The sequence below is a fragment of the Calypte anna genome, chromosome 3 (assembly GCF_003957555.1).
Source record: "Calypte anna isolate BGI_N300 chromosome 3, bCalAnn1_v1.p, whole genome shotgun sequence".
NCBI lineage: Eukaryota > Metazoa > Chordata > Aves > Apodiformes > Trochilidae > Calypte > Calypte anna.
In genome coordinates, this window is record NC_044246.1 from 35,233,351 (window position 1) to 35,245,821 (window position 12,471).

The 12,471-nt window shown below is 36.1% G+C and overlaps 1 protein-coding gene across 2 annotated transcripts in view; it reads left to right on the forward strand.

Annotated features, from left to right (window-relative positions):
- PACRG (parkin coregulated) overlaps positions 1-12,471 on the forward strand; it is a 217,751-nt gene that overhangs the window by 38,610 nt on the left and 166,670 nt on the right. The window contains exon 2 of one of the 2 annotated variants that reach the window (XM_008504997.2): positions 8,316-8,450. The exons of the other annotated variant lie outside the window; for it this stretch is intronic. Coding sequence (XP_008503219.1) covers positions 8,316-8,450 — 135 coding nt within the window. The remainder of the gene's footprint in view (positions 1-8,315; positions 8,451-12,471) is intronic. 2 annotated transcript variants of the gene reach the window in all.

Here is a 12,471-nt window from a genome sequence, read left to right on the forward strand (position 1 = left end):
TTGGCAATAGGAGAAATTGGAGGAAAAATCTAAATGATACAAAGCAGTTACAACATACTCCAGCAGAGAATGAGAGAACTTTCTGAGGACCAAGTGTTGTAGAGCAGTTTGTAACATAGGCACACCTGGCTTATCGAAACATATTATCTTTTTCCCAGTCAAAAATAACAGTTCTGAGGTGATGAAATAGAGCAATGCTACATTCAGCTTATGACTTTGAGTAGTGTCTCAAGGCAATAATGAGATACACTATCTTTGTACAAAATCTCATGTCCGCTATTTCTTTCAAGTTCTGATGCTTTAGAAGCATTTGTAATATTTGGTGACCTTCTATCAGTAGTTTCATTCTGGGGCCTTAAAACTGATTTCTCTAATTTAACTTTTGAAGCTCTGAGATGAGCTTTGATCTGTTGTCCAGATTTGTGCAACAGCCCCAGAAGCAGCTTTTGAGCATTAGATGTGGCACCATTTAATACCTATCAAGAGTGGCACCTGCGGAGAAAGATCTCCCTGTTTCTTTTTAGATGTAAAAAGCTTTTGTCTGATACATGTTGGTGGATTGTGTTCTTTGGATATTGAATGCTTGTGCTATTGACATTAAAGAAAAGGAATTAATGTGGAACTCAAGAGTACCTATTGGGACATCTTACTCTGCCTCTCCTGCTCTTTGAAGTTTCTTATTCAGTTTCTGGTGTAGCAAAATCAGAACGTGACTGTAGAATTTTTAAGCCACCTATTCTAGTTTAATCAAATTAGGATCAGTAAAGGAAGGCAGAGTAGTACAGGTTATGTTGCTTACTACCAGTCAGAGTAGACACTCATGGGAATGTCTAATGAAGATTCTGATAACACTCAGTAAGAGTTGTTTTTCCAAAACTTTACTACTATTACAGATGATTATTAGAAAATCTGTGAATATATCACCAAACACTATTATTATGCTATTAGTTTGTCGTGTTAGTAGCTAAATGCCAAAATCTTGATGTTTTCTAATACATGATTGCTGGACTTACCTTGATAGGTTTGTCTATGTTACAAGTATAGAAGCATAAAAGTAACTTTGGGCATACTAACTCCAGGACTATGAGCTGGCTTTCATGGCTTTTCCACTTTGGTTTGCCCTCTGAGCGTCAACTGTGAGTAGGCAGTGTTGTGCCAATGCCTGGCTGGTCAAGTTAAGAGCTATATTACATTAGATGGATGAGGACCTTGTGGTTGGTTGTTCTAGTAGAGCTTTGTATGTCAACAAACAAGTTATATTGTTTGGCCTTTACTCCTGCTGGATTGAATATTTCTTCATTGCATGGTGTAATTTTTTCAGCTTGTCTCATCTTGCATTTCACTGGAGGTCTGTATTAGGGTTTGGCAGCAACTCTTTGGCCATTTGGCTCCGGTATACAGGGAAATGAGTGGTGGGCTTTCCTGTGAGAAAATCAGTGGATTAGCAATTGGACTATGCTGCATTAAGCAGGTAGACAGTCAGTTTAACACCAGTTCAAGAGGAGGTTGAGGAAAAGATATTGTCAGTGGTTACACAAGCATTTTCTTGATGCCACCACCTTCACGTCTGCTCTGAGACACTAAGATGCATTAGTAGACTCCATTCTGTGGATACACTGCAATTTTATACAAATATATTTTTCATTTTGAATACAAAGAAATAGGATTTATTATTTTATTTGTGAAAAGTTGATCTTCAAGATGATAATGTGGTATTTTCAAGGAAGACTGCATTTTTTAGGTGATACAGTTGATTGTTCATATAAATTTTGATCCCTTTAGCTTCAAAAAGAAATTAAATATTTTTGTGACAAAAAACCCACAAAAAGACCTGGTTAAATTCCAGTCTTCCTGTAAGGAATTTGGCAGAACAAAAATAGGAATTTTTTCATTCTTCCCAGTTGTTGTCGAAATAGATTAATGTGGTTTAATCAACTAAATAAATTTGATTACATTGTCACTGCTCGGGTTTTAGTTTTGTTTTTTTGTTTGGTTGTTTTTTTAATACTTGTATCATTATATACTAACACAATACAATCTCAGTGCTTTTCTTTTGGGAAGTAAAAACATTAGTCGCCTAATATCCTGATTCCCTACAACTTAGTATATGATCACATCTTTTATTTTCCACACAACACTTGATCAATAATATGATTTGGATAAAGCAAGCTATATCTGCATAAGGAGAGAAGAAATATGTACAGTTATAGATGTTCAATACAAATTCAGCACTAGTCCCAGAAGAATCAATAATTTCTTCCTGTCTTACTCCATGCTTTTGTCATGTATGGAGGGCAGTACACTGTGGAAGTATATAAGTACATGAGAAGGGAAAGACCAGTCTTCTCAGTGTCAGTGGCAATTTTTGTCTTGCTTAAACTGCACATGAATCTGATCTTTTCATGAAAATCACAAGTTGTTCTATGCAGGTGTGTGTTTGGGTCCCTGAGTATGTATACAGTTTGACATTCAGATAGGAAATTTGGAAAATTCAGTCTTTGGTCAAGTTAATAGCTTTTTTAATCTGGCGTCAAATAATTTTTCTTAGTCATTTTCCTAATGTGCCATCACTGAAAAGTCTAAGAATGTGGTTTTAAATGCCCACAAGTCAATGAAAGAAATATGGTCTTTTTTTTTTTCTTTTTTTTTTTTTCCTTAATGACTTGTATCTTTCATCTTGTCACATAGTTCGATGGCATAGAGTTACAATAAATTAGTTTTGCAATTATCAAACTCTTGAACTTCTCTTTGGCGTTAAATGAACCTCAGAAGCTGTTTATTGCTTCATATACTTTACCATCATGAATATTAGCCTTTAGTTAACTTGAACTCTAATCGTAATCTTTCTAGCTTTGAAACATTGCTAAATGAAATTCTAGCTACGGAATATTACTTGCAGTGAAAGATTTTGGTTAGGTAGAAGATAGTATTTCTTTTTTTTTTCCCCCAATAAATACAATCCTTTCAGAATGACCTTTTTAGGCATTAATTATAGCAATATGAAACATAAGATAAAACTCATTATCACAAGGAAAAACACTGTGTGCATTTTTTTAATATATTTTACTTAGCAACATAAAATCACAGAGGCCTCAGCTGAGAGGGACCTCTGGATATCATCTGGTCTAGCCTTCTGTTGAAAGCTGGGTCTTAGATTTGTTTTTTCAGGTCCCTGCCACGCCCAATCTTGAATATTTTTCAGGGAGATTCCACCGCTCCTCTGGGCAACCTATTTAATTATTTAATTTTTCTGAGCATGCAGAGTTCTTTTCTTGTATCCAGACACAATTTCCTTTGAAGCATTTTATACCTTTTGCCTGCTTATGAAAAGATATATCCATCTTCTGTGTAACTTTCTGTTAGGGTCCAGAAGATATTAGATCCTCCCCCGAGCCTTCTCTTCTCTAGGCTGAATGTATCCAGTTTCTTGAACTTTCTGTCATGATCTCCAGACCTCTAACGATCTTCATGGACCTCTGCTAGACTCTCTCCCCTTTTTTCAGTTTTTGTCATGAACTGGGAGACCAAAATTGGACACAATATTTCAGCTGTGTCCTAGCAAACGTATAGTAGAGTGGAACCCCTTGATCTGCATGACTAATACCCTTACCAATCCAACCCAGGGCTTGTTCTGCCTTCATTGCTACAAAGGCACTGCTCACTCAAGTTTAGTGCTGTTCACAAGATCCCTAGGTTCTTTTCAGTGAAGTTACGACCCAGCTACTCAGATGCCACCCAGCCTGTACTGCTGCTTGGGATTATTCTATCTGATGTGCAAGACATTACATTTATGCAATCCTTCTTGGTCCAGTCTTTCAGTTTGTGAAGGCCTTTCTACATAGTGGCTATTCTTCATGGTGTATAGATAGTACCTCTCCTTCCAGTGTGGTATGATCCACAAACTTGGTAAGCAAGCATTCAATTCTGTCATCCACATCATTTGTAAAGATGCTGAATAATACCAGACTCAATACAAACCTCTAGAAACTCTCTTTTTTTAACAGCTGCCTAAGTGGCAGTGGAAGCGTATTAGTCTTAATCTAAAAATTAAAGCCATTAAATTTCTTTGAGATTTGAAGAAGCATGGGATATGTAAGTGGCTTGATAAATCAGATCCTTTCAACTGTCAGCAGGAACAGCAGGTATTATTCCTCTGATTTTTACATTTTTTTCCTGAAATTATGGGCCAGATGTGGCTTCAGAAACTGTCATATTGCCAGTAGGAAGGTCCTAATGAGTTGTATAAGGAGAAATGCTAACCTTGCATGAGGAAAAGAGGTGTTAATGGTCATTCTGCTGTTAGGAAACTGTTCAACAGTTTTCTACTGTGAGAATGTACCTCTGTATGAAAAGCAAAAAGCAGAAAAATTGACTTGGTTTCCTGGAAAACTTGACTCACCAAAATATTTTGAGACAGCTACTCACTGCGCATACTCTGTCCCAAAATTTAGTTGTTGCTCATTTGTTACTTTTTGTAGCAATTAATCTGAATTCATGACTGGCGTTTCTGCATTGTGACAGTCTGCAAATAGAAAACATAAAGAAGCCTGGTCTCAAAAAGCACTTCTTAAAATCTAAGCATAGGAATACAAATCTATAAGACAAAATAGATCGGGAATTATAAAAAGTGAGAAAGTAAATTACACACATTTACTTTTCCTTTAGCAAGCTGATGAAGTGACATGGTTAGAATGACCCAGAGAGGTCTGCATAAGAGAACAGCATTTAGAATACGAAATAGGATGGTGATGGTCTGAAGTAATAATCATAGGAAGGAAAGGAAACTATTTGCAGAAGATAAACAGCATTAGCTCAATGAAGGCACTGTCGCAAATGTCTCAAAATCTACTTTTATCAGGTTCAAACAAAAGGAACAAGTTGCCTCCATGTAATAAATTTAGAGCTTAAACTCTTCACTTTTAACTTAGAGTTTAAACTCTTCAGTCATGCAAGGTATCATTTCTTTAGCACAGGGAAAATTCCACTCTTTTCCCGAGAGGTGAAATTTCTTTTTTCTAGGTAGATTTTAGTCTCCTTCCTTTCTAGATCATTTCATCGCTTCGGACACAGTTTCTCATCCTGGTATTTAAAAGGTCTCTATACCTATTACATACCACAGAAAACATGTTTAAGAGGAAGGGAAAAACATCTTTTTTCTAGACTCTTTCCAACCCTTTTGTGTATTGCTACATCTGTGGCTATGCACATTACTTTGCTAGTTATACATTATGAGAATAAGGAGATGCTTAAGAAGGATAAGAAACTCTATATTGATATGGAGACAGTAGTGACGTGTACTTTGGAAATGAGACGTGATAGTAGATGAAAGTTATTAATGAAACTTCCCAAGAAGTACTTCAGGGCTAACCATATTTAATATTTTCATTAGTAACATTGAGAAAAGAATTGGGTTTACATAATGAAATTTATAAGTGACATAATGTTTGGAGTTGTTATTAAAACAGACGAAGACCACAGTGTCACACAGATGGAAGTGGAAGCCCTTGAGAACTGGTGTAATAGAAATGGAATTAAACATATCAGGTCAGAATAGAAGATAATGCACTTAAAAGTAATGACAAGAAATTCTGTTATTAGTGTAGAGCTCATCAACTGGAAAAGAGAGTTGTTGTGGCAGTTAATCAAAGGATAACTATGAGATGGCAATGTGATGTGGCCATGAGAGGCTAAATATAATTCTAGGAGGTCTACCAGACAGTGTTGTGTGAAAAAAAAAAGGATAATATTGTATTTCTATTCACTGATAACATAGATTTTGTAAACCTGAGCAGATTTCTCTTTCATCAGCTTTTCCAGTCACCTTGAATGTACAGAAACTTTTAGGATACCCAACACTGACTTCTGGCAAGGAGTTCTATAAATCTATGACTTGCTGTATGAATACATAACCACTTCTGTTTGTTCCAAACTTGTCAGTTACTAGATTTTTTTTATACCCTTTACTTTTATTGAAAGAGACAGTGGAAAATCTGTCCTTATTCATCCTCTCCATGAAGTAATGATTTTATAGAACCTCATTTTATTCCTCCTTAGTCATAATTTGATGGTTTATTCTTTTCTTGTAAAAGCTATTCCATACCCTCAGCCATTATCCTTCTCTGAACCTTCTCTAACTCTACCATATCTTTTTTTGAAGCTGAAAGATCAGACTAGGCATTCTATTTAAGGTGTGGTTTCTAACAACTGAAGTAAGGGTAAGGCACAACAGCCATTTAGCAGGCAAGGAACAAATAAACAGATTTTTAATCAATTTTTGAAAGACTTTGTAAATACAATAGAAGAATGTTAGAGGAATAGTATAGGAATGGATTTGATAACTAGGATCATTTTCATCCTTCTTGTTTCTTCGTTCCTTAACAGAAAAAGTCAAATTAATACAAGCATGTTTTCTAGAAAATCTGTAAACGTGCAGTAAGAAAAGGTCCACAGCAAATTTACTAACATGAGTTGGGAAGAAGAAAATGTTTGGTTTCATATAAAATGCGATTTGGGATTGTATTAGCTGCCCCTAGTGATGATAGTCTGCAAGAAATTATTAGGATCGTGTCTTATGTAATCATGACAACATATTATTTATCAATAATTTAAAGTGCAATAGAACATTGACTCCTAATATTTTACATAAAATAATGTTTTAAAGGATGTGTGAAGGTCATGTGTGTGAAAAATATACAAAAATGATGTAGATGATTTTATAGGGGCCTCAAATGAGCAGTGACTTATAGGCTTGCCTGAAATGAAAAAAAGAAATAAAAAAAAATTAAAGACAAGTGAAAAGTAGTGGCACAGAACAAATTGTTCCTCTGCAGAAAAATAAGTGTAGCTTTATTTACATTGGTTAGAAATGCATTTCCTGGACTATTACTCTCAATTGCTGTAGATGTGTTTACTAAGAAAAGTTATAGCTATGCATATCAAATGTATGTTTACTAGACCTTGCCTATATGTGACAGCAATATGCAACAATAGGTCACAGTTTAGTAGCCCTCGTATAAGCAGTTTCTAGTAAAGTACAATGTAGGCATATCACTACTGGACCCCTCTACCTCAGTCAGTGGAAAATTATATTAATTCTGAGGAAAAAAGTGGCAAGTTATATTTAGCTCTGTAGTCACTACAGTTAAATTATAGAATGGCACAAATGAAAGCAAAGTGTGCTGTAAGTTTGCATTCTGATCAATGGAAAGCTGAGTGTCTGTACTGCTAGAAACTCATGTAAGGGTCACTGAAGCCATAGAAGCAAACAGAACAATATGAAATACTGAGTACGATTTTTGATCCTTGAAACTCTCACCTTCTTTTGAAAATGTGTTATAAAAGGTAGCAACTCATAAAGGCATTTTTGAAGAAAGATTTGCAGAGAATTGTAGGAAGTTCTTACCCAGGTGATTGGCTATAACAACAAAAAATGGCAAAAGTTTCTCAGGGAAGAATCAGTTCTCAAGACATTTGAGATTAGTTTAGCTCTCTTGGTCTCTTTTAGCATTTGAGATTAGCTTTGTTAATTAGCTTAAAGAATAGATTTTTTTATAAGTACTTGTAATTCTGTTATCTTCATGCCAATTGTTAGTTGCTGTTACTACTATGTTTGGCTAGAAAAAAAAAAGTTCAAGCTTTGGCATTTTTGAATTTTATTGTAATTCAGACAACCTGGCTAAGCAAAATGCTGACCATCAATAACTCAGAGAAGGAACTAAGCAGAGCTGAATTACATTTCTTCCTCCAAAGCAACACAGGCAGAGAGGAGAAGTCTGAGAGTCTTCCAGTGTTTTGGCCATCAATACTGAAGGGCTGGATGTTCTTCCTCAAAGGAAAGGATAGGGTGAAGGAGATCAGGTAATGGCCAGAGTGAGACAGTGGAGAGTGAAGACAATTATATTAGATAGAAACCAAGTCAAATTACTTCTATAAAGGAAAAAATAGAAAAATATTTCTCAAGGAGAAATGTGTATTTGTCCAAGAACTGCTACGTCATATGAACATGTTCTTAGTGTCTTATTCAGGTTTAAAAATGCTGCAGAAAGGGAGATAGATACTCTGAAGTATAAACAAGTTTTATGGGATAATCTAAAACTGGTTACCAAAAAATAAAGCAGTGAACAAAACCTGTAGATGATTGAAAAAGTGCACTTCCAACATAACATGTATGGAAGAAAGCAAATTATATTTTGGGAGAACAATGGTGTTCTGTTTTCTTATTGGTTTCTATTTTGAGCCGTATAAATTAGATTTTTTCTAAAAATATATTACCATTGAACTATTTTGTTTTGTTTGGTTTTCTTTTTGTTTTTAAGGTAAGAGGGCCACCACTCGCAGGAGCATTTAAAGAAAGACCAACACAGCCCACAGCATTTCGCAAGTTTTATGACCGAGGAGACTTCCCCATTGCCCTTGACCATGATACTAGAGGGAACAAAATTGCTTGGAAGGTAAGTCATGGCACAGCCTGCTGAGCTTCCTGAAGTGATATCTCTCACTGTCAAGCAAAGCTGGCTTACCAGTAAACAAACACAAGTAATTTCTTATTTCATGGACAATGGTGGGGAAGCCATTAGAGAAAGGCCTCTGAGTCAGCTGTCTACCTTGGCTAACAATTAAATTATATGCTGCAAAAAGGATGATGACAGAGTTGCTTTGCCTTAGAGAATTGTATCCTGCTCAATTCATCTCTGTTTTTATGAGGACCTGGCAATGCCTCCTGTTTCAGGCACTCCATCAAATGATGGAAGTGGCTGGATACAGTGAGAGCAGCCATTTATCTCCCCCAGATTTCACCTTCCTGCAGGACACTTCCAAATAGAAGCTTTAATTACCTAAATGGATAGGTCAAGATTGCCTGCTCCCTGAAAATGCAGAGCAGAATACAAACGAAGGCAGATTCTCATTCCATAGCTGCACTCTCAGTCTACAGCATATGTCAGACAGCATAATCGCTGTCATACGTGCCCCTGTTAGAGGCTGACCTCCACTGCTGAAACCATTACAGCTCCGACATTTCTCTGACAAAAGGTTAATTGGCTTCAAAATAAATGTATTGCCTAATGACTCCATTCTAATGCAGCTGTGTTTCTCTCTAAAAGGCTTGGTGATGTTATTTGTAAAACTTGCCAATCTTCTAAGTAACTATCGCAGACTTTTAAATTTAATTTGAGAAATGAATGCTGATCTTTAACCTGCTCCTACTATTTAATTAGTTTGGTTAGCAGTAATTTATTTATTTTTCTTTGTTATTGGACTACAATAAGATTTTACGGGAACCAGTGATAGGTAAAGAAAAATATATGGAGGAGCAAAATATATCAGATTTGTAGAATGTTTTAAATTGTTGTCAAGGACATGTTACCAATTTTAGATGTATAGATACAAAAAGGTGGGGTTCTGTAATCTTACAGCTGATTCTACTTCTAATGAAACCAGCAGGATTTAGACCTATAGTGTGGTGAGTAGCACTATGTAATGTTAGTAAGTAGATTTTTAAGGCAGGTTTTTTTTAATTGAAGTACAGAAGAGAGATTTGTGCTAGTGTTTTCTTGCCCATAGCAATGCTGAATCAGCACAAGGAACAATTAATAGATATTTCAGTAAAACGAACGCCTATCCAACAAGACCTGACCCATGATCAAGAATGATATTCAGTGCAACTTCAGACAAGTCTTCAAGCAAGCCTAGAAAAGCTCTTTCTTGACTAAAGCTCATAGGTTTATAATATAGGTCTGTACTCTTTTCTTTTGTCGCCAGACCCAAAGGTGATTTGCACGCAACTGCAAAAAAATGCAGAATTTAGTTTTTCTCTAGAGGAATTATAACGTCTGATTTCTCAAAATCAGACCAAGAGGTACAGACAGTTCACCTCATTTTAATTGCTATTTGATGCATATACTTCTATCATAATGACTAGGATTTCACTAGATGATGCTAGTAACTGCTCAGTTGAAACAGGACATGAGGAAATAGAATGAAGCTGTGTAAGGAGAATTCAGCTGGGACATTAGGAAAAGGTTCCTTGCAGAGAGGGTGGCTGGTCACTGGAACAGGCTCTCAGAGAAGTGGTGACTGCACCAGGCAGAGTTCAAGGAATGTCTGAGCAACACTCTTAGGCCCATGATTTATTTTTAGACAGTGACATGGGTTACTTCCAGCTTGAAATATTCTGTGATTCTATGTCTTCTTGCTAATTTGCTACCTACAAATGAACTATTCCAATCTTATATTAGCATGTAGCAGCATTCAATATATTTTCCCTTATTCCATACTGCTTCATTTAGACACAAACCAGTTCAGACAGAGTTCTGTGGCTGGCACTCAAGAAAACAATACTGAGTTAGTAGAATTACTTGAGGCTGTTGTTTAATTTGGCATGCAACCATCATTGATTAATGTGCAGTTTAAATAGATGAAGCAGGCAAATGGGAGTTTTCTAATTCAGACTTTACATTAGATAGTTGCTAAAGTCTTAGAGATTGCCCACTGCTGCAACAGGGTGATAATGTTCATCATTAGCTGACATTTAAGGACTCAAATAAATTAAGTTCTATATTTCTCACTCCTTTTAAGAACATGTGAATAGTAAAAATATACAACTTGCATCTAATGGCTAATTTTTATCAGTTCATTGCACTTATCTGTAAATCTAATTAAACAAGTATTTTTTTAGAAATATGTTTTACTCATGAAACAGAAAAAATATTTTCAAACATAAAAATTATATTAAAAAGTATGAGAAAATATGCCTAGGAAAAATGTTTTATGAAATCTCATCTGAACTATATTTGCATGAATCATTATTCTAATGGAAGGATAAAAGAAAATAAATGGTAACAGTGATATTTTAATCCTTCTGTAATAGCACTATATTAGTTTTATATTGTGAGAGGGCTTTTCTGCTCTGTTTAAATCTACAGTATATCATGGTTCATTTCACTCTTGTTTGTCTACCAAGTGGTTCATGAAAGAAAATGCAGGAGGGTCTCAGAAACATGATTTACTCTAATAAAGAAAAACAGCACAGGATTTTCTTCTTTCCTGAAAAACACACGGTTGTTTTTTTGTTTGTTTCTTTTTGTTTGATTGTTTTCTGTAATTACTGACACAGAACAAAGTAACCGTAATTGTTGGACTTTTTTTTTTTTTTAAAGACTTTGAATTTCATTGTAATTCTGCAGACAGAATGCATTCATTTTGTCCTAGAAGAAAGTGAAATGTTTTAATATCCATGAATTGTGTACCAAAAAATATTCACAAAATACACGTAATTTTGCATATCTCTAATTTTAAGCCTATGAATAATTTCTTGTAAAGGCTGACTCCATATAACTATGGCCGTGGACCTATGTAGGATACAAATTTAAGTTTCAGGAACTATTCAGAACTATTTCTGAATAACTGTGTTGAATATTTAATTCTGAAATAGTAGCACTTTGCTGTTGCTTTCATTTAGTTTAGTTATTCCTAAAATACACTAAATTTAGAGAGGCTTTCTTACTCAAAATTAATGCTATACATAGAGAAGATGAAACTGTGCAGACTGTGCAGTGTGTTGACTCCTCTTTAAAAATGGACAAAAGCAAATTAGATCTCACTCTGAGATCATTCTAGCAAGATGTGTCTTCTATGTGAATTCTCAGAATAAGTCTTTAAGTTTAGAAAGGCAACTCTTTGAATACTCCTGTAAGATTGGCTATCTGATTGGTAAGACACCAAGCTGTGTGGTGTGGTTGACATGCTGGAGGGGAGGGAGGCCGTCCAGAGGGACCTGGACAGGCTTGAGAGGTGGATCCATGCCAACCTCATGAAGTTGAATACGGTCACACGCAAGGTCCTGCACCTGTGTCAGGGCAATCCCAAGCATAATAACAGACTGGAGGGAGAATGGATTTAGAACAGCCCTAAGTAAAAGGAGTTGAGCATGTTGGTTGATGAGAAGCTCAGCATGAGCCAGCAATATATGATTGCAGCCCAGAAAGCCAGCTGTAGCCTGGGCTGTGTCAAAAAAAGCGTGACCAGCAGGTCCAGGGAGGTGATTCTCCCCCTCTTCTCCACTTTCACGAGACCCCACCTGAAATACTGTGTTCAGTTCTGGGTTCCCCAACATAGGAAAGACAGGGAATTCTTGGAGTGTGTCCAGAGGGGGGCCATGAATTGGATCAGAGGACTGAAACACCTCTTCTATGAAGACAGGCTGAGAAAGTTGTGGTTGTTCAGCCGGGAGAAGAGAAGGCTCCAGGGAGACCCTTCCAGTACCTTCAGGGGGACTACAGAAAGCTGGGGAGAGACTTTCTATAAGGGAACAGATTTTCTGTATACTTGTACTGATGTACTGATATCCTGTAAGGTAATGGATTCAAACTGAAAGAGGGCAGATTTAGATTAGAAATTAGAAAAAGAGGGTGGTAAAACCCTGGAACAGGTTGCAAAGGGAAGTTCTGGATGCTTCCTCTCTGGATATGTTTA